The sequence below is a fragment of the Dipodomys merriami genome, unplaced genomic scaffold (genome assembly GCF_024711535.1).
Source record: "Dipodomys merriami isolate MVZ:Mamm:240054 unplaced genomic scaffold, mDipMer1.0.p SCAF_7, whole genome shotgun sequence".
Classification (NCBI taxonomy): Eukaryota; Metazoa; Chordata; class Mammalia; order Rodentia; family Heteromyidae; genus Dipodomys; species Dipodomys merriami.
Genome location: NW_027206290.1, coordinates 30,121,238 through 30,149,096, shown reverse-complemented (window position 1 = coordinate 30,149,096; position 27,859 = coordinate 30,121,238). Strand labels below are relative to the sequence as shown.

Below are 27,859 nucleotides of genomic sequence, written 5' to 3'. Positions count from 1 at the left end.
TCCATACTTCCACTTCTGGCCTTTTGCTGGCTAATTGGAGACAAGAGTCTTACAAACTTTCCTGCATGGGTTGCATTCAAACTTTGATTCTCAGATTTCACCTTTCCAATAGCTGGTTTTACAGGCATGAACCATCAGTGACTGGTTTGGCCCTTAAAAATATTAAATTATTATTATTATTATTATTATTATTATTATTGCTAAATATGAACTGTCTAGGTAGCTAGATGATTTCTTTTTCTTTTTAAAATCAAGTCTTCTATAGTTAACAGTCCTCTTTTACTAGTTTATTTCTTGCTTTTTATTGTTCTACCTTTATTTTGAAGTGATTCTTATAACCCGCAAAGCTTATGGTTTTCATGGTTAGTCCTCTAATGAGGGTGGAGAGTCCTATAAATTTAATTTGATATTTATACCAGGAGTATCATTAGTTCTACTCCAAAGAAATGTCTTACTGTATTAGTCTGTCAGCCCTGCTGATGCTTGTGAAATGTCATTTTAAAAAGATCTACCTGTATGTGAAATGCAATTTTGGGTCTGTAGTGCTTTGTACATCTTGTACATTAAATCTCTTGAACTGTGGCCACAAAATTATTAGTCATCTCTATTTTTGTTCTACTGAGAAATCAGAAAAAATTTAAATCCTGATTATACCTTAAAAATGCATTACAACACATATGAAATTGAAACTCAAAGCAACTCAGTCAAATTGGGTTTTATGAACAAGTAATGAGAAGAACTCGAGCAATCAGTTTTCAAGGCATTGTGAAACTAGAAACATGTCCAAAATAAGATAATAATTTATTTTGTTACTTTGGTGTAGTCAAATATTGATTGGAGAATTTAGAAGGTACAATTTAAACTAAGTCTCTAGTCCTTACAAAGTTGTACACAGACTTACAGAACTATAAAATGCAACTATACCCTTTTGAAACTCAGTGAGCTTTTCTTAACAATTTTTTGGGTACTTTTATGTTTTAAATTTCAAGAGTATGTTTAGTTACATGGTATTTTAAAAATAGAGTACTTTATTTTGAGTACCCTATATAGACTAAAATTCTAAAAATATTTTTCCTATTTCAAAATAGCAATATTTGGTGACTAGAAATCTGTTAAGAAATATGATTATGCATTTGCACATCTTCTACTTTCCAATATAATTTTATGTGGAAATGATTATTATTATTTTGCGCTAGTCCTGGGTCTTGAACTCAGGGCCTGGGCATTCTCCCTCAGCTTATTTGCTCAAGGCTAGTGTTCTACCTCTTAAACCACAGCCCCACTTGCTGTTGTTTGATGGTTAACTGGTAGTAAGAGTCTTGTAGACTTTCCTGCCTGGGCTGGCTTTGAACTGCCATATTCAGATCTCAACCTCCTGAGTAGCTAGGATTACAGGCAGGAGTCACCAGCACCCAGCCAGAAATCATTTTGGAAATGATTAATGTGTTTAAATCACAGCTTTGTGAGAATTAGAATAGTTTCTTATGGGTTGTTGGAAACTTTTAACAGTAACTTACTGTTTTCATAAGCTAAGAGTGAAACTAGGAATAAATGCATTGACTTTTTTATTGTGAAAATACTGTATAGAGCGGTTACAATTACATGGGCAAGATAATGAGTACATTTCTTATCAAGCATTGTAGCAAATCATTTATCTTTGGGGCCTGCTTGTAACAGGAAACATTTCTGGCATTGAACTCATTGAAAATTTTTGAGGGGTTCCCTTGTGCCTCACACAGCATTAGGCATTCCCAGTATGACAAGTTCTACACTAATAAACCTCGCCATTTAGAAGGAGAGAAGAGATGTAATCTGTGAGGTATCACACAACTATATAGGTACATAAATGGGACCAGCATGAAGGAGTAGCTCAAGGGAAATACTTGATAATTTAGTATAAGATGATTCCCAGAAGGTGGTTCTTGAGTTGGACTTTGAAGAAAGAATGAGTTTGACAGGCAGATCATAGAAGAGCATTGTAAAGAGAGAAATCAACATTCATCTTGAAATTAGATTGCAGAACCTCTTTTTAAGGTGTACAGTGAATTTAGTAGATAATAAATATGTACTAATTTAGTAGATAATAAATAGAACATAAGTTGACTGGAAGTATAGCCTGAGAAGTTTCTAGAATTGTTAAGAGGTATGTGGTCAACCCAAGCCTTTAGGGGCTCTCACAGAGTTCTATACAAGGTAGAGTCAGGGTCTGATTTAAAAAACAAATTGTATCCTAACTCTGATACCAGTAGAGTGACTAGATTGTTTTAAGTTGAAGTCAGAACTTTAGTCTGAAGCCTACCATATTGGAAAGAGGGCCAAGAGCTATCTGAGGTAGCAGCGCGGAGGATGCATGAATTCAAGGGACAGAATCAAAAGTAAACATCAGTAGAACATGGTTTGTTGGTTCACACCTGTAATCTTAGCTACTTAGGAGGCTGAGATCTCAGAATTGAAGTTCAAAACCAACCCGGGAGAAAAGTCCATGAGACATATTTCCAATTAACTAGCAAAAAAACCAGAAAATAGAGCTGTGGTTCAAGTGGTAGAACACCAACCTTGAACAAAAAAGCCAAGTGCAAGCACAAAGCCTTGATTTCAGATACCAACAACTCCCCACCCCCCCCCCCCAAAAAAAAAAGGTAGGATATGGTAAAGAAAAGGTGAGGATGGAGTCTGGGAACATATTTGAGTTAATGTTCACATGATTACACGTGGATGCATGTGCCAATTTGATCAAACACAAGTAGAAACGAGAAAAGGCTTCTGGGTAATGGTAGATTAAGTTTGGGGCATGGTGGCTCACATCTAACACGCTCCAGTCTTAATTGTGACTGAGGTAGCCAGGTTGAATTATTTAGTTGGGTCAGTGAGTATTGAACTTAGCTGTGAATTGAGAGTGTGACTCTTGATATTTGGATGTTAGTAGTAGTAAAGTCTTGTAGATGATTTAAAAAAACAACTAAAAATAAAAGGGGCTAGGGAAACCTAGAGAAAAGTCACGTTGTAAAATGTAGGCATGCTGGAAGTTGCTCAGAGGTAGAGGCCATGCCTAACAAGCACAAGGACCTGAGTTCTAACCTTGGTACTGCCCAACCCCCTCCCACCACACATGCAAAAGATAAATCATCAACTATGTAAGACTGAGCAGGCAAAAATAATAACAAATAGCAACAGGTAGAGCATTCTGCTGTCCTTGAAAAGGAGAAGTAGATGTGAGAATCCAAAGCCACAGAAATGCCCTGTGTAGCTGGGCACTGGTGGTTCATGCTGGGAATCCTCGCTGCTTAGGAAGTTTAAGGTGTGGAGGATGGTGGTTTGAAGCCATAGAGTGGGCAGGAAAGCAGAAAGCAGAATTGGAGGCCTGGCTCAAGTTGTAGAGCGCAGCTGAGCTGAACAAACAGAAGACCCAAGTTCACACCCCAATAGTGTCAAAAAAAAAAAGAACAGCCAGAGAGAAGTTAAAGGTATTCGTTCATTTTGTTGGCAAGTTAGAGATCCTTCCTAACATTTGGGGATAGTATTGGTGTCATGGTGGGGGGTGGAATTCCCATTGGTCTTTGGAAAGAAAGCATTGCCAAGCACATGGCATGCTTTTTGGTGTCTCCTGGATCTTCTCACAGTTTGAAATTCTTGATGACAAGAGCACATGCTGTATTAATAATAATGGCTTATTTTTGCTGGGTCAACTTTGCAAACAGGAGCTGGTCAAACATACCCTGGATCCTACGGAGAAGGCAAACCTGAAGCAGGCTCTTGATGCAATGAAGGTGAGGTGGTGCTTGTGGTTCCTTTCAATTGATGACTTTGTATTCTTGCCTGTTTCAGTAGACTTCAAACTGCTTACAGGCCCATGTGGTAGTCTAACCTATTATACAATGAGTTTTAATTGGTGGGCAGAGTGCACTAATGCACTGACGTAGGTATCCTTGCACAGATTTCATTGCAAGACAAAAACACACGAGACCAAGATGTTTATTAAAAGAACATTTGCGCAAGTTTGCCAACTTTTACAACCAGAGGAAGTGATTCCACAGGATGGTTTTATTTCACATCTCTCTCCTGCTATGTAAGAGAAAGCCATGGCACGTGTCAACAGCAGGTTAGCTGGTAACTTCAGGAATGCCAGTGTGACTCAGTTTTCTCATGTGAGGTCCTCACTTAGGCTTGGATTCTGTGTAGAAGTGAATTTATGTTTAGATTTTCTTGGTTTTTAGTTAGGCCTGAGAGGTAAGAACTACAGGTAGATAAAAGAAGGGATTTTGAATATATCTGGTGATACATCAAACCCCATTTTTGTTCAATCAAGATGACTTGGAAAGAAGTCGTTACTCATCAGTTAAACATAATAAAATACTTGTTCTTAAAAACTAAATGTTTCCTTGCCCAGAGCTATGCCTAATTGCTTAACTGCGTCTCTTTTCCAGCTTCTCTGTTAGCTCCACTGTTTAGCTGATCTAAATACCACTATGAGCACACATCACACAATTACTTATTCTTACAAAAAAGTTTCCTCTCTTTAAAGAAGTCATGTATATATAGATCCACTTTGTGGAACTCAGACTTTCTTTAGAACGAAGTTAGGAGTTGCCTTTCTGCCAAACTGTGTTGTAGATGAATTTAAGAGGCCAGAGAAGAAAGGAAAAGAGCTCAGAAAACAGGAAAAAATCTGGGGCACTGGAAATAAAAATAGCTAGTTACAGCATAGGAAGGTTAGCTAATATTTCCTCAAATATGAGAAGCTATTTAAAAAAAAATAGGTGAAGACACATGGAGAAACATGACCAGGTGTTTGGTTGACTTCAGTTCATTTCTGTGGGCTGTTCAATTCCTCACCTCTCTTTTATTAACGCCTTCAAATTGAACTAGCTTGCTTGACTGAATGCTGTTAGGAGCTAACTATTACTATCTGTAACTAACGGTTACAGAAGACAATCTTGGTACAACTTGCAGTTACTTCTTTTCTTTTTACTAATACTTCTTTATTAGCCTTGCTGTAATCTGAGTAAAGATAAACCCTCTCAAGACCAGATATTAATATGCTTGCAATTCACATTCTTTTGTTGCTTTACAAAGCTTTTGCTGTTTTGTTCGTTTGGGGATTTTTAAAGACATTACCATCGTTCTCCTTTTCAGGGTGGGGGAAAACTGACAACTTTTCAGCTTTCCCAGCTGTATCTCTGACATCTGAAAATTGCCTTTGAGCCGCAGCTTTGATTGATTGGGTGTTCACTTCATTATGGTGGAAAAGTTATGGTGCTTGCTTTCCTCATTAAGGGAAGGAATGCTGTATTTTCTTTCAAAGCAGTTTGCATCTTTCCTCTAATCTTAGTGTGTTTTCTTTTTTGTCCCTTTCCCTCTATTCTTTAGGACTTGGCACAATATGTGAATGAAGTGAAAAGAGATAATGAGACCCTTCGTGAAATTAAACAGTTTCAGCTATCTATAGAAAATTTGGTATGTAATTATTCTTCTATCTAGCTTCTTCTCATCCCAAGTTAGTAGATATTCTCAGAGCCATTGTGGAAGAAAAGATAGTTTACCTTCAAGTTTCTGCTGTACAGAGTTGTTGGTTTTTTTTCTTCCAATTATTTGCCAGCATTCACATTGACACCCAATGGTAACTGTGAATTCCTTGTCTTTTCCCAAGAAGGGACTTCTGGCCATTGCCTGTGTGTCCCTTTCTGAGTGACACTCTGCTGTTTCTCCCAAGAATCCCAATGCTGAGCATTGGCATCCACATTTTCCTCAATGCCTATCTGATTTCATTTATTTATATTGATATGTACGAGGCACTTTGCTTGGAACATGATTGTCACTGTCAACAGAACACTATGATCTGATTAAGGAAACAGTCAAGATCTAGTTTCAACATGGCTTATGGAGATGAACACTGATAACGGGAGTTCTCATTTAGAGAAGAGGCTAGGTCTTTTTGAGGCACTTATTATTTGAACTGGGACCTTCAAAAGCTAAGAAGAATCCACAGGAAGATCACATGGGGGATAGTGATCCAAGTAAAAGCCTTAGCAAATGAAACGCCCAGAGGTGGGTGGGGTCCACCTCTGTATACAAGAAGCTGAAAGGTAAGCGTGGCAGGAAGTTGTGAGAATAGTGAAATGGGAGCATGGTGGGTGGGCCCTCTGATGTCAATGGAGTGTCAAGGGGATTTCCTCTCACAGCCCTGTAGGCCAAGGCCAAAGCCAAGGTCTAGGCCACGAGTGGGATTTTATCATGACAACAACGAGAAGCTAGTGCAGCCTTTCTCTCAGATTGTTTAGAAATCACATCTACATTTCCAGGAGACCTTTTAAGCAGGAAGCCCCGTTATCAGGATATTTTAAGCAATTTCCAGAAAGAATGGAGGCCTGGATTATGCTGGGGGCTGTGCAGATAGAGAATAGACTGAAAATGCTGTTTCAGGAGAGTAACTTTATTGTTGCCTTCTCCGAGCCATCTTGGGCCTACTTTTCACACATCCAGCCAGAATCCCCATTGCAGTACACTGTCACTTGCCTCCTTTGCAGCCTCTAATCATCTCTTCCTAGCTGGAATTCTGAATGCTTTAAACGTCTCAATTTGTACCTGAATCTGTAGATCTCAGTCTCCTGAGTAGTTTCGATGACAGGTGTGAGCCACCAGTGCTTACCTCAATTGTTGTTAAGTGCCAAATTTATTTTGAAAAAATTCTATTTAAGTGTGTCATTGTATGTAGACACCCCACATTTTATTTATTTATCAGACATTTGGGTAGCATCCCCCGTTGCGTGTATTCAGTTTTAGACCAAATATGGAATGTCTGGATTATATGGTAATTCTGTGTTTTATTTCTTGAAGAATGTCCATATGTTTCCATAGCAATAGCATCATTTTATATGTCTATGACAATACATGGAGTTCCAGTTTCTCCATATTCTTGTCATTGCTTGTTTTTGAGTGACTTTCGAAAACATGTAGGTATAAGAGGCATTCCAATGTGTGAGAACTATATCTCATTGTTGTGTTGATTTTCCTAATGGTTAATCACATTGAACATTTTTAAAATGTTTGGTGGCTTTATATCTTTAAGGAAGTGGCCATTTAAATTCTTGACCATTTTTTGCATCGCGTTGTTAGGTTGTTTTTTTTTTTTTGTTACTGTGTTTGTAGGACTTTATAGACCTGTCTTAAGTATCAGTCTCTGCTCTGACATAAATTATTGGTAAACACTTCCTGGATGATGTCTTTAATGGGATCAATTCTAGTTTATCCATTTTATCTTTTTTGCTTACACTTTTTTATAGCTAACAGAGCATTTCTAGATCCAATATAATAACTTTCCTTGGTTTCTTTTAACATTTTTAATAATTTTAGCTTCTATGTGTAGGTCTTTGATCTATTTTGAATTTCTAATATATGGTATAAACTGAGGAGTCAAACTGTATTCTTTTGCTTGTGGATGGTTTTTCTATACCATTTGTGGTGAATTGACTTTTCTTTTCCCATTGAATATTCTATTGAAATTGTGTCCATATATGTATGATAAAAACAAATAAAACCTATTTCTGGTCTCTCTACTATTCCATTGGTCTCTATGTCTGTCTTCATTCATTTTGATCATTATAGTTTTGTAATAATTTTGGAAGTCAGGAAGTTTGAGATAGCTTTGTTCCTTTTTAAAGTTGTTTTGGTTATCCAGGACTCCATATGACTTTTAGGATGGAATTTTTCTATTTCTGCAACAAACATCTTTGGAATTTTGACAGGGAACATATTTTTTTAATGCTTTCATGTAATGGAGTTAACAAAGCAGACATCTGTGCCTTTTATCAATGGAATCTCTAGATGTTAGTGATGATCTCAAATCAATTTTTTTCTTAGTAAGTACTATAAGTGCTTATAAATACTTTACAGTATTTTTAATTTCTTCCTCTGGGGGACTTTTTCATCCTTGACATCATACACCAAGGAAGCCATCCCTGCCTATGTGGACTGCTTTACATCTCCCTTCCTATTCTCTGCCAGCAGGGTCATTGTGCATTTGTAATTAGATGCTTCTGTGAATTTTTGTTCCCAGGAAGTGGGGCTCCACCAACTTGCCTTGTGGATGGTACAGTGCCAACCATACCACTGACATTCTCCAACTATTCCAGCTACACTTTCCTTGTGGTTCCTATTCACCCAGTTGTTCCTTTCTCTTGGTACCTAACTTCCCGCTTAAGATAATTATAAGTAGGATTAATTAATGTCCTAAATATTTACTCTGGGCTTACAAAGGACAGACATCTTTTTGAAAATGTGTCATGGAATTGAGCACTGGTGCCTCACACTGGTAATCCTAGCTACTCAGGAGGCTGAGGACTGAGGATTGCAGTTTGAAACCAGCCTGGGCAGGAAAGTCTGTGAGACTCTTATCTCCAGTTAACCACCAAATAGGCCTAAAATGGAGCTGTGGCCCAAGTCATGTAGTATCTTAAGCAACAACAACAAAACAAAACAAAACACAAAAACACAACCCTGAAAACCTCAGAAACTGCCTAAGCCCTGAGTTCAAGCCCTAGGACCCATGCCAAAAAGAAAATGTGATGGAGTCCTGGGCTTTTCAGAGTCATTTATTTAAAATATGTAAATATGATAACATTTATAATGTAATTAGTTAGTGGCCCGTGACACAATCTTTACTGATACTTATTTCTGTTTTTATGTGATAATGAAGAAATCAGACAGATCCATTTTATATTTTAGAACCAACCAGTTTTACTGTTTGGACGGCCTCAAGGAGATGGAGAAATTCGAATAACTACTCTGGACAAGCACACAAAACAAGAAAGGTGAGAAGAAGAGAGCAATACTGGTTGTGAAAATAAGTAATTAGTATCAAAAGATAGAGAAATCCTTCAGGCAACTTTCCTATGATAAAGGAAAAGGGAAAGAGACAAAGAAAAAATAAGGGACAGACTGAACTGCAGTTCCTAAAATTTTCTAGGAGAGATATCATAGATGGCTATGATACTGTGTCTGCTATTGATGAATACCTCATGGTATTATAATACAGATATCACATCCCTTTCTGTTCTAGTACTTGCTCATTTGTGTAAGCTCTTAAAAATGTTCAGGACCACCTATTTTAAAAAGTATGCATTGAAATTGTAATGGAGATGGAGTTCCATTTTTATGGTGGATGACCATCATAGGAGCACACCTTTTTTGATATTCATTTAAAAAAAATAACTTACATATAATAGAAAATATCCTAAAGAAGAAGACCAAGCGAGTACCATGTAGTGATATATTTTCTTCTGGGAATTTTTCTTTTCAGTGGAGTCTTTGAAAATTAAGTCTTTTATGTGTGGGTAATATTATAGATATGATTGTCAAACTGATGCATTGTGGTTGTTCCCTGAAATCTTTGGAGAAGCAAAACATCAGCCAGCAGGGGGCAGCATCAGCTCTTCCTTCCACCTTGAATCCCCAGGCTCCACAGGTGGCCTCCAGAGCCACACAGAATCCTTAAAACCTTAGACTTTAAAAGTGATGAAAGTGTTAGAGTTCTGTGCTGTGTCATTGTTGTCATCATCATTATGTTTAATATTCTCTGTGTTAATCATGGACGGCTATGAAAGCACACAGATAATGATATTGGATGGTAGTGTCAGGGAGGTTTGTTTTCTTCCACACATTACAACATTGTCTTTTTTAAAAAAAACAAGGAGGAAAAAAAAAGGAGAAATATTGGTATGGACAATTTGACCTTCACTTCTGTAGTTTATCTTTTGCTCACCTGCAAACTTTTTGTATTTTGGGTGTTCCATTAATTCAGTCATGAAGTGCTCCAGCAAGGGGAAAAGCACAGGTTCTAAAGTGAGGCTGGCCAGATGCTGGTGGCTCACATCTGTAATGCTAATTACTCAGGAGGCTGAGCTCTGAGGACTGCCGTTTGAAGTCAGCTAGACAGAACAGTCTATGAGACTCTGCAGTTGACCACCACAAAGCTAGAAGTCGAGGTGTGGGTGGAGTGGGTAGAGCCCCAGCCTTGAGTGAAAAAAGCCAAGAGAAAATGGTGAGGCTCTGAGTTCAAGCCCCAATCCTGGCACAATAAAAATAAAGTTATCCCTGGGTGCAAGCATTGGGTGGTTTAACCTTTATGGAATTATCTTTTCTCGGCTTTGGCTTACTCCCCAGTGAGATGCAGATGATGTTTTTACATAGCCCTGTGAAAGGGATGGACCTTTGTCTGGGCAATGGGATTGGATGGGTGGAACTTCATAGACCATGCCTAGTATCTTAACCATTTTAAGGCTTTGCTGAGCTTTGAAATATAAAAAGAGCAACAGTCAGAGACAAGTGTTTCTGCCTTATTTCAGTTCACCCTCTCAACAACTCTGCAGTATGTTTCTTGCTCTTGGGATTTTGCCTGGCTTTAAATGAGGGGACCAAGATGCAGTGAGGCCATTCACATGCTAAAGGACCTGCTTCCCTAGGCCTGGCCCTCAGAGGTCTGGCTCCTCAGTCTTCTCCCTGTGCAGCTCTGCCTTGAATGCCTTTAATATTTGCTTGGTATAGTCACATCTTACCCGGAGAGATTAATATGCATACTTCTAGAGCATGTAATCATGACCAATCGCTCTCTCTCTCTCTCTTTTGCAGGCATATCTTCTTATTTGATCTGGCCGTGATTGTTTGTAAGAGGAAAGGTGATAACTATGAAATGAAGGAAATCATAGATCTGCAGCAGTACAAAATAGCCAATAATCCTACCACGGATAAGGAAAATAAAAAGGTGACTTCTCAGACATTAGCATCTATAATGTATTCATAATCTTGAATAGTCAGGATGCTAATATGCTAATCATATGCTAATATACACACCATCCCTTGGTTTCCAGAACCCCTCCCACTACTGCAGGCGTTCCAGCCCCTCATATAAAATGGCACAAGACTTACATATAATTTAGGCATTCTTATCTCTAGATTATATATACTGCCTGGCTGCTTTACACTGTATTGTTTTGGAAAGGTAATAAGAATTATAAAAGTCTGAACATGGCCAGTCCAGAGGCAATTAAAAAAAATATTTTGTTGCCCAGGGTTGAGATGAATATAGTCTCACCTGCTTCCGTTAAAGTAAAATGTGACTTCTTGATTGAGATGTTTTGTTTTTTTAACAGACAGGTAAGGCACAGACAATTGTGATCTGAACATTGCTAAGGTCCTAAGATCAAGTCAGTGAAATGAATTTATCATAGATACAAAGTGGACTACAATATAAGCCTGCTTGTGTATACATTGTAAGTTGATTATGTTACCAAGGAGTTTTAGGTGGTTATATTGTGCTTTATTGATGTGGGTAACATGATTTTTTCCCCTAATAAATGGCGCATACTAACCCAGAGAATATTAATTTTGACAGTGGTCTTACGGCTTCTACCTCATCCATATCCAGGGACAGAATGGGCTAGAATTTTATTGCAAAACAAAAGATTTAAAGAAAAAATGGCTGGAACAGTTTGAAATGGCTTTGTGAGTATTTCTTCTTTTAAATGTTCTTTACTTCTACTCTTTAAGTCATTTATGGGTAATCTGCGGCCAGTATATTCAGATAGTTGTAATGTAGAATGAGAACCCAGGCTCAGAGTCTAAGGATAGCTAGCTCTGGGCTTGGTAACTTGCCTCCTGAGAGGAACTTGGATGAATCTCTTCAAGGAGAAGAAAGAGGGCGCTCTAACCTTCTGTTTGATTTTCTTAGAGGAATATTTTCATTCTTTAACTCTCAACAGCCAAAGAAAATACTCATTATTCTAATCATAAACTGCGAATGCAATTGCTGTCTTTAAAACACTGATCTTTACACGAAACAGAAATAGCCACATACACAAATGTGCACATATGTTTTAAACATACGTTGCCTGAATCCTGGCTTAATTTTGGACACAGTCAATGAATGCTTTGAGGGCTTGATTTCTTTCAGTGTTTTCTCCTTTTATTAAAAAGCAAGCTCCACAAAGAGGCGAAAAATGAAAAGCAGAACTCTTTCAGAAGAAATGCCATACAGGGCTGCAGTTATGCAAGAACATGTCCTGTGGGTATTAATTTTCAGACCTGCTGTTGATAACTTACTTTTATTGGGGAAATGTATTGGTCAGCTGAAGTGCAAGTGTCAGCGAAGAGCAGAATGAGGTAGAACACTTTTGTGATTCATTTCATTTGTTTTCTAACATTATTTAATATTTATTGACAAATTCTAACAGTTTTCTTTGTTTGTTTCTCCATTTTAAGTGTAAGAAATGCTCATTTAATATAAAGCAGAGATAGAAACATAAGACTGTTTAATTGTAATTCTAAGGAGAAGCAAATAAAGATTCTCTTTATTTTTTTTCATAGACTATTTGGAGAGACAGGATTGAATAGCTAAAACTTTTAAGCTTATAGGCTATTCTGGGTTTGGCTGTAATCTCTGCCACAAACTGGCTGTAATCTTACTAAATAATTTTCCCTCTGAGCTGCTCAGTTCCTCTTCTGTAAAATAGGGACTGTCATATTTATTTATTCATTTATTGTCTTCCTTTTTGTTATCTTTAAGTAGTTGTATAAAGGGGTTTCAATTCAACATGTCAGTTTGTGAGTATAATGTATCTTGATCAATGTCACCCCTAAGGTATTTATTTTGAATTGCAAGTAACATACATCCAATAGAGTGCATGTACGATAAAAGTCTTGCAGTATTTGTCGATTTATAGCTTGTACCTATTGTTACTGCTGTAATGTGTGTGTGTGTGTGTGTATGTGTGCATATCTCCTAAGCCCAGCTATTTAAGATTCTCATATGCTTTCTGAGGACTGACAAAGCTATAGCGTACCTTCCTTATACCATTGCAATTCTTAATACCCTGTTGTTATTGTTTCCAGTGCTTAAATAAAAATAATTGGTGATTTTGTGCATTAATTCAGTGCCTTATAACTATAGGGGCACATGTGGTTTGGGGCGTATGGAATGAAGTTGATAACCAGGCCATGTTTGAACAGTGGCTGCACTCAGTGTGTTTTCTCAGAGATGCCTTGCATTGTCACGCAGCTGAGATTGGAGCCATAAGACACTGGAATCAGTAAGAAAGAAAGCACTGTGCTGCTCTCAAGCTTTTGTTCCTGTGGAAAGGTGCTAGGTTAGAACTTCCTGACAGGCGCGTTTGGCTGTGTAACCTTAGGATGATTGAAAGAATTTCTACACGGGAGAAAGTCTAAAATGTCTTGTCTCAAGGCAGGCAGGCTCCTTGCACTGTGTGATAAGACATGTCAATGATGATTTTGTTCAATTTCTATATATCAAGTAGCTAATCCTTCATACAGGGGCTTGATAAAATAAGAGTCTGTATTGCTTCCACATGAAAGAATCTGCAGTCAGCAAAAGGTACTAAGAGTATCATCCAGGACTGAGCCTGGTGCCTTCTTGTTCTGTCTTCGTTAGCATGGGTCTTTTGTCTGGAAGGGTGGGGTCACTTTGTACTCTAAAACAGCTGCTAGAGCTCTGGCTATACAACCTGTATTCCAGGCAGGTTTTCTGTGTCAGAGATACAACAATCTTGAATAGTGCAAAGTCTTTCATCTTGACCTGAACTTAATCAGCTGACCACACCTGACAGAGGAGGCTGGGAGTTATAATCTATTATAATCAGCACTGTACCTGGCTGAGAATCAAGACTGTCAAGAAGGAAGGAGGGGTTAGCCAGCAGTTAGCTGCTGGTAGTCACTGCCGGGACGAGGGCCCGCAGGAGCATGTGTGATTCCAGTGGTTTTTCCACAGCGTGGGGGCAGTGGCTCACAGAGAACCTTGTGCTCTCCCTCTCTGATTGCTTTCAAAACTCTTCCACTGTATGATCAAGCATCCACAGAAGTGGCTTTTGTTAGTGTGTGGGCATTCCCTTTGCTGTCTGTGCCCAGAGACAAAGGGGCAGTGCCCTTGTGGAGTAAAGTTAGGAGATGGAGCTGATGGTATCTATGAGTAGGGGTTAAGCTGTGGGAGGTAAAATAAAATTAGGATTTACTACAGGCATGGTGGTAGTCTATTATTTTATTTCTTTCCTCCTCCTTTTTTTTTCTCTTTTCTGTCAGTGGTGGGGCTTGAACTCTGGACCTGAGCGCTCTCCTTGAGCTCTTCAGCTCAAAGCTAGCACTTTACCACTTGAGCCACAGCGCCACTTCTGGTTTTCTGGTGGTTCATTGGAGATAACAGTCTCATCCACAGACTTTCCTGCCTGGGCTGGCTTTGAACTGCAATCCTCAGATTTCAGCTTCCTAAATGGCTAGGATTACAGGCGTGAGCCACCAGCACCCGGCTATTTCTTCCCTTCTTTTTTGAACCATTTTTAAAAGTTATCTTTAAGTAATTATACCCAGGAGTTTCAATTTGCCATGCTGGTGTGTGAGTCCAATGCGTCTGGATCATTGACATCCCCTTCCATCCTTCTTGCTCATCTCTCACAACCCCACCCATTCCTTCACAGTCCTGGGTTCTGTTTTCACTTACGTGTGCTGAGTACTTCCACTGTACCTGGCCACCCTTCCCTCCACATCTGCCCTCACTTCCTTTAACATCCCTCTCACCTTCTGATAACACCTGTTTCAGTGAAGATTGCTATATCTGCAAGTCTTGATAACGTCTGCTTTTAGCTTTCTAAGTAGTTCTTTAAAAAAGCAAAAGAAAGAGCACAAACATATCCTCTCACAGTTCTGAAAGCTGAAAACCCAAAAGGCCAAAACCCTGCAAGCTCTTCTTTGCTTCTTGCTAGCTTTGGTGCTGACCGGTCCCTTGGCATTCTTTTGGGTTTTGGCTGTATTATGACACTCTCCTCCATGTCACCACACGACACTCACCTAGTGCTTTCTGGTTGCACACGACATTTTCCGCCCCTAAAAGGACATCTGTCCTATTGAGTAAGGGTCTGCTGCAGCCGATGCATCTCAACTGGATAACATCTGCAAATGCCACAGTACTTCTAAGTAAGATCACACACCAAGGCCCTTACTAAGATAGCTTTCATGGATAGGAAAGTAGAATAATCTTTGTAAGTCTTGAGGCTTGAAGATGTGTTGCCTTGTTGTTCGCGTGTTGCTGTTCTGTCTATTAGGTATAATTCTAATACTCTCATATGCCATTGAGAACAAAAGAAAGTGAAGAAAACCTAAAACATTCGTGACAGAATAGGGAAAACTTACAAGTCTTAGATATCTCCACAGGAGGGTTTTATCCTCTTTAGGTCTTTCTAGAATTCTCTGGGCTGTGCTTTCAGGAACTCAACAAAGAAGAGAGAGACACTGGGGAGAAGGGGGTGGTTAACCCTAGGGAGTTCATATTTTCCTGCCCCCCCTCCCCCACTGCTGCGATCTTGCCAGTTCTATTTACAGAGTGTGGCAGTTCTATCTATAGGACGATTGGATCATTGTTATTTAAAGTCGTTGTAAATTACCTTGAAGGCCTTTAAAAGATGGCTCATCATTTAGAACATTACAAAAACAAAGCGAGGAGAGAGGAGAGTGTGAATACCGGTAAACAATGAGGATCTAGTGCTTGGAAGCTCTCTCCCTACAGGTGACCTAAATCTCAGCTGCCCTGGTCCACACGTCCACACACATACTCACCCCTGCTCAGCAGCGTTGGCCTTTTCCCTTCTTTGGCCTTAACCACTTCCCATATTTAAATTATGCAGTGAACCATGTTAGAACTTGGCAACCTCCACCGAAAAGGCTGAACAAAGAGAAAAGCTGCAGTGACCCACTTGGACAGAGGGAGAAGCATTTCTTTTAACCTCGGAAAAGGGTAGCAGGCCCCATTGCACTATGGCTGTTGAAACCGCCACGAAGCCACTGAAGTTCAGCATCTAAGGGAGCTGTCATCTTAGGGATCATATTCTGAAGAATATACGTGTACATCTTGAAGAGGCTGATTGATAGGCATTGCTTACCTTTATTTATTCCAGGAGGGCTTTTTTGTCACCAACTGTCTCTTGTAATTCCATTTAGTGATCTGCGAAGGAGGATGTGAATAGTTTTATTGGGTTAGGCTGCTTTTTCATAACGATGTCAGATACGGTGGCGGATGTGAATGCCTTTAGCAGTGCTCAAAATTTTGTTAGAAAGATACAGATACGTTTTCTTCACAACTCTTAACATTCGCGGTGTCTTTTATGAATTCTCCTGTTAGATTTAAATGAATAAACCTTATGCTCATTTTATAGTTCAGGATCCTAGCGATTATAGAAACATTTCAGCAGATTTGAACAAGGTTGCTATTGTATGATTTCCAGTAAAGTTTGGGATCTTAGTACACAGCACTTTCTTTAGAAGTGAAGGTGCTAAAAAAAAAAAAAAAAAGCAAACAGATTCGGATTTATTTATGTAGAATAAAGTTGGGTTTTGTAATAGGTTTTTGGTTTGTTGGGTTTCATTGTGAATAAGGCCTAGGCAATGCAAGACTTTAAAGTGGCTCAGGAATAAATGAAAGCCAGGTAAAATTTGAAATAAAGAAGTAGAATCATAGAAGTATGTTATTTTTCTTTTATTAATGAAAGAGAGAGAAAGGTAAAATAAAAAGTGGGGAGGGACAAGTGAGGGGAGGTAGAAAAGTAGAAGATTCCTCTGAAGTTGCCTGAGAGGAAAGGAAGTTCTTCGGCCTGGGGATACCCGTGACCAACTTAGACCAGCTCTTGAAATGTTCACTGTTGACATTTCCTTTTTGAATGGAGAAAGTTCCTTTGAAGGTGTAGGTTCCATGATTGGAGCCATGGAGTGAGATTTCTTGACCAGGCAGAGTGCTACAGCAAGTATCCAGAAAGGAAGAGCACAGGGGCCAGCCCCTACTTCAGGATAGTTACCTTTGCCAACACCAAGAGCTGTAGTTTGTAGTTGTGGCCACCAGTACCCAGGTTGGCATTATTATTATTATTATTACTATTATTATTACTTTACCATATAAATAAATACCAAAAGTATCTGTTCAAGCCTGGCTCTGATGGCTCAGGCCTGCAATCCTATTTGCATAGGAGGGTGAGACCTGAGGATCACAGTTCAAAGACAGCTTGGACAGACCAATCAGAGACATTCTATAGAACTCCAGTTAACGAGCAAAAAATAACCAAACCCAGAAGTAGGGCTCAAGGGTTAGTGTATCAGCCATAAGTAAAAAAGCCAAGAGAATGTAAGTGTGTAAGAGCCCAAGTTCAAGCCCTATTACTGGCAGAAAATACCTCCCCCTTTTTTTTGAGAAATTGATTTTTCTAGAGTACATTCCATTCTTCTTACAAGGCTTTCATGACTAGGTTTTAGTACTGAGAATCTGGTTATGAGTGTGGAATCCATGCTGGCCCAGTTCACTGCCCACAAACCACACTGAGTCTCCTGGTACTGACCCCTTCCACATTCATCTCCAAAGCAGAAACCAGCTCCATTTCTCCTTGATCTAATGTATTGTCTATAACCTTTCAAAACTGGCAGTTAAGTCAACCCGGAGAACTATACTGGCAGCAATAAAAGGAAGCGGGACATGAGACAATGCTCAGAAAAAAATCACAGCTGTCATAAAGTGGAGCTTTTCTGCAGCCTGCTACATCCCGAGACATGGGAGAACATTTCATGCATGACAAAGCGCTAGTGAATACTAAATACATTCTCATTCTGTTATTGCCTAGTGGGGATCAACCTCTCTCCCATTTCTCTGGTTGTATTTAATGCGTGTTGGATGTCTTTCTGGCCTTTCTAAACAAGCTTATGAAGAAGGACAAGTCTCAGGCAGGAGGAAATGTGAAGGAGAGGAGGTATTGAATTCCATCATTAACTTAAGCATTACTCTGCTTAAGACTAAACGCAAATAATGTTATTAAGCTTGAGTTAGTGCTGGGTTCCCTGAGCCTTTATACCAGAGCCTTTAATTTGTTGTTGATTTTCTTTTCTTCTCTTTAAATAAACAGGAATCGTAGAGTCTAATTTGGCGGCCACGGGCCTGTGCTGGTTTTAGGGCTTTATTGTATTCATAAATGGCTTTGTTAAATGGCAGCACCTTTGTACGACTCCTTGAAGATAATAATTTTAAAAAATATATTAAAAAATACTCTGACAACAAAGGAGAAGTTTGTTTTGGAATTGTTGGCGATACTGTTTGTTATACTTGGAGCATGGAGTCCTCTAAAGAAATGACACAGTCTTTATGATGGTGAACTTGATGATATTAAGCAATATTTACCTTATTATTCTGAATCTTGTAATACCACATGTGCTGCTTTGAGGATATTACATGCTAAGAAATGATTAGCTCGTAGGAATTTCTACCTTGACTCACACAACAATGAATGAGCTACATTTGGAAATTAGGAATCCTCACAGTGAAAACAAGAGGAATACCTTTGTTTCATTTGATCTTCATAGATCAGTTAGGCAAGAACAGTCTAGTTAGAGATGAGAAAGTCCTATGTGAAACAAGGTGCTAGTAGCTCATGGCTATAAACCTAGCTACTTAGGAGACAGATCCAGAAGAGCTCAGAAGCCAACCCCCAAAAGAAAAGTCCACTAGACTCTCTCTCTAAAGTAACCACCTAAAAGCTGGGCTGGAGGCATGGTTCATGTGGAAGAGCACCAGCCAGTAAGCACAGGTCCTGAGTTCAACCCTTGGTACCAGAAAACAAAAGTAAACAACAAGAAAGAAAAATCACATGTAAAACAATTTATTTATTTATTTTTTAAATTTTATTGTCAAGGTGGTGTACAGAAGGGTTACAGTTACATAAATAAGGTAGTGAGTGCATTTCTTGTCTAACTTGTTATTTTTAAATAAGACTGTTCTGCATCTATATCCTTCAATTGGTAACGTGTTTATCATGTGTCGCATGCATATTCAGAAGTTCATTACATATGGGATATTAATGATGAGACAAGTTTTCCCTCATAGAGTTCACATTGAAGCAAGGTTTATGCTTTCCCATCAACATTATAATGGTAATGAAAAACAGTGATAAATGGTGAGGCTCACATTGCAGCATGCTATTTTGATTCTAGGAGAATAGAATTGGAAATCTCAATATCAAAAAGTCCTGGTGGACAAGTTTTCAGTTATTGGGCCCTTGACATTTGCATTGGAAGGTGTTTCCCTCTATGGAAAAAATTTTTATAAGTGGTACTTATTGGACTGAAGGGTAGAGCATCTATCTGCTTAGCAACTGCAAGGCCCTGAGTTCAAATTCAGTGTCATCAACCAATCAACAACAAAACAAACAAAAAAATCAATTGTACTTATTCAAGAGCAGCCTTGTGATGAATACCCCTACCAATGTGGAACTCACCCTCTGGCTTGTTTAGTCTGGGATTGGTTTGCTCTGTCTGTAGTACTCACTGTTTCTCCCCAGGTATAATTTCCTGAAGTCAAGCTATAGGCTCAAACAGAACACGTCTGAATCTTTCCTCTCCATGGAAACCCTTTAAGTATTTGAAGCTAGCTGTTTTTCCAAGGCCGTGTTTGAAACATATTTTTCTCTTGAAATGAGAAGAATTTTAATTAGGGGATATTCTTTCTTTTACTTGTTTAGCTAAATGCTAATTCAGGTGAGGTAAAAGTGCATAAATCGTTTAATTTCAGTCCAATATTAGGGGCAGGATATGATGAATGCTAGATAGCATTGTGTTATTGAAAAAAAAAACAACTTGGTACTTTGGGGTATTTAGAAATAAAATTTGGGATTTGTGATTGGATTATGCATACTATTTTCCTATCTCTGAGTATCTTAAGGATGTTTGAGTATCTTAAGTTTGTTTGGATCAGTGTATTTAATGGTCTGGTTTCATTCAGGGTTAATCCCTTCCTCCTGTGAGGTAGCCAGGAAGATTTTAGCCCTTTAAAGAAATCAGAAAATAGAGATAAAGAAGTGGGAGAGAGAGAGAGAGAGAGAGAGAGAGAGAGAGAGAGTGTGTGTGTGTGTGTGTGTGTGTGTGTGTGTGTGTGTGTGTGTGTGTGTGTGTGTGTGTGTGTGTGTGTGTGTTTTAATAAGCAGAGATTGCTTGTAGCAATCTAGGATTTTTTTCCTCACACCTTCTACCCCATGTAAAGCAAAAATATCTATTATCAGCCTCCACAGATGAAACTTTCCTTCACCTTGTTTTATATGTAGTATATTCATACACTAGATAAAAAATATATAGTTTAACATTTAAATATGTTCATGTTTCAGTGATACTGTTGGAGAAGAATTCTTACATAACCCAACACCCAGGAACATGGTACATATCACCCACAACAATTTGGAAGGATGATTTTGGCTTCAAGGAATTTCCGTGACGCAAAATCAGTCCAATTTTAAGTTTCCAGTTAATCATCTAAAGTGTTTGGTTGCTGTGTCTTAGAACAGGATTGAACCTAATTGTCATAAGGAACGTCTTTGATTTTATTTAGTTTTTGATAGTGTTTTTAATTCTTCTAGTTGTTTAGACAGTGAGGTTTCTGTGTCAGACTCTACAGTCTTTCTTTCTTTCTTTAGAGTTGAAGGAACGGGAGAGGAACACCTCATAGTCTGGTATCAGTGCTGATTAAACTGAGTCCTAAATACGTGTGTGTGTGTGTGTGTGTGTGTGTGTGTGTGTGTGTGTGTTTAAATGTACATTCTGTTCAGTACTGAGGTCACAGTGGATGGTTACTGTATAAGTTGACAAAAGGAGTATTGCTGTACAAAAAGACTGCCATTCTTCTCTTCCTGGGGAGAACAAGAGTTAACAAGATTACTTGGATTCTGTCATTACCAGTTTGTTACTCCTTAGGACAGTGCACTTTGGTCTGGACATCTTTCTCTAAATAAGTATGAGGTTTTAAAAAACTCAGATTATCTGGCTCTAAAATAGTTCAGTTGTCAGGTCTCCTATCACTTAGTCCTAGCTGCACCTTTATATCTATCTGTACCATCACCCCACAAAGTGTCTAGCTCTTTGAACAAATGAAAGTGATTTCTAAGGATACAAATGCCCTACATGAATGGACTTTCTAAATAAAAATTTTATTAAAAACAAAACTTTCTTCTAAAATTATTTACAGAAAACAAACTCTATGGTATTTTATTTTATATAAAACAAGCTTTTATATTACTTTGTTTTTGTTCATTTGGTTTGGTTTGTTTTCTTTGTGTTGATCCTGGGGTTCGAACTCAGGGCTTGGGCAGTGGTCCCTTAGCTTTTTCACTTTTTCTTCTAGTGTTCTATCATTTGAGCCACAGCTTTACTTTTGGCTTTTTTGTTGTTGGTGGTGGTGGTGGTTATGAGGCTTGACCTCAGGGCCTGGGACCTGGGAACTGTCCCTGAGCTCTCTTTGCTGAAGGTTAATGCTCCACTACTTTGAACCACAGCAATTTTCTGGTGGTTAATTGGAGATAAGAGTCTCATGGGCTTTCCTGCCTGGGCTGGCTTTGAACCTCAGCCTCTTGAGTAGCTAGGATTACAGGAGTGAGCCACCAGTGCCTGGCTACTTCCAGCTTTTTGGTGGTTTACTGGAGATTAGAGACTTGTGGACTTTACCACCCAGGCTTTGAACCTTTATCATCAGATCTCAGTCTCCTGAGTTACTAGGATTACAGACATATAAGTGCCCTGCTTATAGTACTTTTACAGTATTAATATAAAAATTTTAATTAATTATCCTTCCTTTCCTTGCTTATGCAAATCCTATGGGGTAACTAACATTTGTTGATGTTAATTTTCAAAACATAATGTCTCTCCAAAATTATAATAGGAGCAGATTGTGTATTTGAACAGGGAAGGAAGCTATGTATGGAATTATAGAAACTTACCTTGGCCACAGCTTAATCCAGAGCAGAGCTTACACTACTGGTCCATGGGCTCATCCTGTTCCTTGCTCCAAAGAGTTCTTGCTCAAATGACCAGTAAGGAATGAAACATGTTTTATTAAGCCCAGATTTGCAATATCCTAACCTCCCCAGACCACAGGCTTCATGTTGTGTTTCTTTGTTTCTTCTCCCTGGGCTAATAAGAGCATCCAGCCAGAAAATCCTCTCATCTGCTGTGGTACACCGAATTCACTTTATAGAGTCTTTGACCAGTGACTTATTGGTCAAAGTAAACCCAGGGATCTGTTTTCTGATGGTACATTAATAATATATATGCATTAAAGTGTCTTCCCAGAGAATATTTGAGCTTTGACATATCGAACACTGGCATTTTAAATTAAAGCTGTTGCTGTCAGTGCATTTTAAAAACTAGATAGCTTGGAAAATAGTCTTTCATACATTACGAAATAGACCTAAGGTCACATGTAGTTTACTACGGCGAAAGTAGGCCTGGCCTCTTTAATTGGGGTAGGGGTTGGAATTGAGTTTTCCAATTATCATGACCTACACATCTTTCAGACCTGAGGGAAAAAAATTAAACTCTTTTACAGGGCTTTGATTTACTAGAAGGACCACCAGAGAGCAACCTAATGGGTTTTCTACAATGCCACGAGGGCTAGGAAGGATGAATGTGAAAGTATTCAGAATCCTCCACCTTAGGAGGCTGTCAAGATGGAAATGATGCTTGGTGACAATTATAACACTGTGGTTGAGCTTGAGGCTTGCATTATGGCTGTTTTTATGTAGCTATCACTCAAGTATTGTTTGCATGGTGATGCTAGACTTCTGCGTGTTGTTAAGTAAATCTGCGTTTAGCCTGTAGCTCAGTATAGCTGATTTGGGGAGACACCACATTGTACACCCACATACTTTTACACCATGCAGGCACACGAGCCTCTCCCTGTGTAAGATTTTCTTTAGGGCATTGTAGTAGAGTGTCTGATTGGGAATCTCAGAGGCTTTGCACAACTACCACTGCCTTTCCAGCTCAGCCATTTCATAGATTGCTCAATGAACAAAATATTGTTTCTTGGATTGTCTCATTGGTAGATTCTTTCACACTGTGTCCAGTCAGACTTGGGGAGAGCTGCAGCCGCACAATCATCTGTCCAGGGCCACGGAGTAAATCAGAATCCCTTCATTCATAGTGATTGCCCTTTTCTCACGGCAAATCTGGAAGCAGGTCTGCCATCTTTTCAGTATACGCTTGTTAGGAAAAGCTACCCTGCCCTATCCAGGCTAGGACGCGTGGGGTAGAGAAATTAACTCTGAGCCCATCTCAGTGGTTGAAGCAACAGGACCTCTGTTCTCCTTGCTGTTTACAGCACAAGTTCACTCTCAGCAGGGCATTCCTGACCCTGGAATACTCGATTTGAGTATGGAATCTTGTCATTGCAGGATGCAATGAGATGTAAGGTAAATTAGAACTTTAATTAAATTTCTTGTGTGTTAATGGTTTCATGTGTAGTGCAGTCCAACTTCTAATTCTGTGTTCGATGATAAGGAAATCCTTGTCGACTGAACTTGTTTGGAGTCTTAAAACCAACTCTAAAAGGGCATTGATGCTGTAAGAGAATCCGTGGTCTTCTAAATTTTCAACCTTAGGGATTGAGTGGTTTAGAATTAGGTTTGTATTGACTCTTGTTATTGACACAAGTCTAAACGTAGAAAGCCCGAATTCCAAATCCCACGGGTTTATGTTTAATTTAAAATATGCCATGCTGGTCATTTTGAATAGAATGAATATAGCTTGACAGTCTGAATATTTGACTGGTTGGGGGAACAGTCAAATATTAATTTTCAATGTTTATTACGAGGCTGTTTGCAATTGGTTTTCAAATTCATTTGGAAATTGAGACTCCACATTTATCTAGAATTGCCAATAAGCCTGATTTAATAAAGGTATAGGGAGGTTAAATGCCTAATGATTAATTTATTCATTAGTAATATTTTAAATAATTTGGAGGAGAAGAAAGGCAGGGTGGATTACGTGAATGATGAATACTAATGGAGACTTAAAGACAAGATGTAGCTGTGGAGATCATATCCATTATTCTAAAAACAGAGTAAGAAAAAAAGAACAGGTAGGAAAGCTATTAAAGCACTTAAAAAGTGCTTGACTAAGAGAGAAAGACAGAGAAAGACCCAAGTCTTACAGCTTGACCACTGGACCAGGTAAGTGTTATTTTTCTCTGGAAATTCACTCATTCAGAGAGAGCATTGAAACATTAGGGAAGCGTGGAAGTTGCTTGTGTCACAAAAAATAACACAGTTAAGTCTTTTCTTCTTTCTACCTAACAGCTTTCCCTTGGTTTTGTTCTTTTATCTCTCATACATACATGAGATGGTTACTGTTGTGTGTTTACTTGTATGTGTTCACATGTACATGCTGGGAAATGACAGTGTGTTCTCTTTAGGAAGACTAAGGCTTTCATGACCTCAGTGTGACGTTCTGCTTTGAATTCTTATCTAATAGTTCTGCAAACATTGGGAAAATTCAGTAATTAGGCCTTATTTCTTATGGGGGAATTAAAGGATGGTAGAAAACATAATCAGAATGAGCTTTCTCAGTGTAATTATAAATGAAGAAAGTGCTTACATTCAAAACCACCATAAAAGAAAGAAGACTGATGGTCTGTGCAGATTCAGGAGGACACTCTGTCCTGCAAGACTAAAGAAATTAAAATGAATCCTTGATCAAAAAGCAGACAGTGTGTGTGTGTGATCCAGGGAGTTTGGTTGCTACTAGTTTAAAGGAAAGGCTTTTTGATATCAAGAAGCCCGAGCACTATGGTGTAGAGAATGGATTGATTCATTTAATCGATGGCTTTTTAAAAGACAGTTCTCAAACATGCCCTGGAAAAACTGAAAAGAGTTTGCCAGTCCTCAGTGGTCAGCCTGGCTCCCAGAGCAGTGTCTGCAGAGCACTTACGTTCCAGCAGGGGGCCCTCCTGAGGCAAGTCTTGCTGCTTCTGAGAGGATCAGACCTAAGTACAGTTTAATAAAATTGTGCTTTGGAGTGATTTGTTTGTCTTCTGTGAGCAATTTCTTTCTGTCTTTATTTTCTTCTTCCCTTTTTTTTTGATTGATTGATTTATGTTTGTGTCATCCTCTGGTGATTTTCCTCATTCAAACCCAAAGCACTTTGCAAATATCAGAGCTCAACTTGTAAAAAGATCATTGATTTTTTTTTTTTCTACAGCCCTGGAGTTAGACTGTCACACATCATTATTTATTCCAGAGACAGGGATATTGATAACATAATATTAAATTCTTTCATTAGAGCTTTTTTTTTTTGTCTAGCAATAACCTAAATTTGAAATCATTTTGTGTTTGCCATCATCTATCAGAATTGCTGTTTACAACCATATCCTTCTCAGAAGGGTATGGTTACCTTGTTGCTCTCAGGAAAAAGAGTCATGTGTCAATAGAAATTTTTCATTGGCTGAAAACTTCCTTTGTGACTGCCAAATAGTTGCCTAGGAGATTCAAGAAATAGGCCTCTTAGTAGCTATTGACTTTAACCCAGTATGCATAGCTTACTAAGAGTTTGATCTGCCACAGAAAACCCTGCATATATTGTAAATATCCTGTACCAGACTTCTCCCACTTACACTGACTGTTCACTATCTGTGTGCTGTGTGTGTGTGCGTGTGTGTGTGCGTGCATGCCTGTAGTGGAGCTTGAATTCAGGGCCTGGATGCTGTCCCTTAGCTTTTTCACTCAAGGCTGGAGCTCAGCTTCACTGTCAGCTTTTAGGTAGTTCATGGGAGATAAGAACCTCACGATTTCCCTGCCTGCACTGCCATCCAACCGTGATCCTCAGAACTCTGCCTCTTGATAGCTCGGATGACAGGTGTGAGCCACCAGAGGCCAGCAGATTCAACATGTTTTAGGCTCAGCAGTTGTCAGTTCAGAGAACCATTCCTGAAGTTAGGATGCTGCCTGTGATGACACTACATGTGTGGACACAGGCAGGAAGAGAGGCTATGGCAAAGTCCTCATGATTTCTGTGCAGGCTGCTGTTTGTTAATGGGGCTGCTGCTGCTAGTATAACCCTGGCAAGGGTCCAGATGACTGTTGTAAGAACATCTGTCTCAACTGCCAGTTTCTAAACTGGCAAGGCATTCTCGCCATGGGATTTGTCTTTCATTACTTTTTTTTTTTTTCTTTTTGTACTGGTGCTGGGGCTTGGACTCGGGTCCTCTAGTTCTCACTTAGCTTTTCTTACTCATAGCTGGCTAGCATTCTACCACTTAAGACATACTTCCCCTTCTGGTTTTTTATTTTTTATTTTTTTTTGCTGATTGTTTGGAAGGAAGAGAGTCTCAGATTTGTCTGCTTAGGCTGGGTACAAACTGCAATCCTCAGATCTCAGCATTCTGAGTGTTTAGGATTTCAGGTGTGAGCCATTGGCACCTGGCTGATAGTGTGTTTTCTTCTTGGTTTGGGATTTCTCCTGAGTTCTGTGAGGCAGAGCATTGATGTGGCATTCAAGACTCAGCTCCCCAAATAGTTGCTTCCTTTCCCCATGCATCATTCTTCATTTCTCCTTTATTCCCCACTGTGTCTTCTATCTCTTCAAAGTATTCTTCTTTGCCTGATGCCATCTTCATCCTAGTCAGGATTGACATTCAAAGCAGGCACCATATTTGTTACTTATCCCAGAACAATGCTTGTTACACAGGTGACATTTAATAAATTACTTATTGAATAAAAGAGTATCTGAAGCAGCTAAGATAGCACTGTATTATTTTGGTGCTAATAATGGGACTTGAACTCAGGGCCTTGTACCCTACCTTAGCTTGTTTCCCTCAAGGCTGGCACTCTACCTCTCAAACCACATCTCCACTGGATTTTTGTTGGTTAATTGGAGATAAGAGTCTAGGGGACTCTCCAAAGCTGACTTTGAACCTTGATTCTCAGATCTTAGCCTCCTGGGTAACTAGGATTACAGGCATGAGCTATCTGTGCCTGGCTCATATTTAGATTTTAAGTGGTCATATAGAAAAGTCTCAGAGAGAAGATGGGACATACACTGCAGAGGTAAATAGGACTTGAAATGGCAGAGAAAAGGAAGAATATTCATGACCAGAAATTATAGTTTGGAAGTACCTTGAATAAGTTGATTTCATATGAGCTTATAGTGGGATGATAGATTGGAGAGTTCATTTTTCCTGTTAAGATCTTTTGCTTTGGTCCTGGATTGGAAAGATTAACATCGTGAAAATGGCAATACTTCCCAAGGCTATCTACAAATTCAACGCAATACCTATCAAAATTCCAACCTCATTCTTCAAGGAAATAGAAGAGGCAATCCAAAAATTCATATGGAACAATAAAAGACCCCAAATAGCAAAAACGCTCCTCAATGGAAAGAACACTGCTGGAGGAATATCAATACCAAATTTCAAACTCTACTATAAAGCCATAGTAATCAAAACAGCTTGGTATTGGCATAAGAACAGACCTCAGGACCAATGGAATAGAATTGAAAACCCAGAAATGAACCTACAGACCTATAGCCATCTAATCTTCGATAAGGGAGCTAAAACAATAGAATGGAAGAAAGACAACCTCTTCAGTAAATGGTGCTGGCAAAATTGGTTAACTACATGTAGAAAACTTAAGCTAGATCCTTATATATCACCCTGCACCAGAATTAACTCCAAATGGATCAAAGACCTTGAACTCAAAGCAGACAATCTGAAAACATTACAGGATGGAATAGGAGAAACCCTAGGTCTCCTTGGCTCAGGCTGAAATTTGTTGAATAGAGACCCGGAAACACAACAAATCAAAGAAAGGTTGGACAAATGGGATTGCATAAAGTTGCAGAGCTTCTGCAGGGCAAATGACATAGCTAGCAAGATCAATAGAAAGCCTACGGATTGGGAGAAGATCTTTACTAGCCATACAACAGACAAGGGTCTCCTATCTAAAATATACTTGGAACTCAAAAAATTAAACCCCCCAACAACAAATCCTCAAAGAAACAACTGCCCAATAAATAAGTGGGC

At 39.0% G+C, this 27,859-nt stretch overlaps 1 protein-coding gene across 2 annotated transcripts in view; it reads left to right on the top strand.

Moving 5' to 3' along the window:
- The window catches only part of Vav3 (vav guanine nucleotide exchange factor 3), a 356,190-nt gene that overhangs the window by 173,195 nt on the left and 155,136 nt on the right, over window positions 1–27,859 (top strand). For both annotated transcript variants that reach the window (XM_070007867.1, XM_070007868.1), the window contains exons 11-15: window positions 3,699–3,767; window positions 5,368–5,454; window positions 8,722–8,807; window positions 10,624–10,756; window positions 11,387–11,496. In XM_070007867.1, coding sequence (XP_069863968.1) covers window positions 3,699–3,767; window positions 5,368–5,454; window positions 8,722–8,807; window positions 10,624–10,756; window positions 11,387–11,496 — 485 coding nt within the window. The remainder of the gene's footprint in view (window positions 1–3,698; window positions 3,768–5,367; window positions 5,455–8,721; window positions 8,808–10,623; window positions 10,757–11,386; window positions 11,497–27,859) is intronic.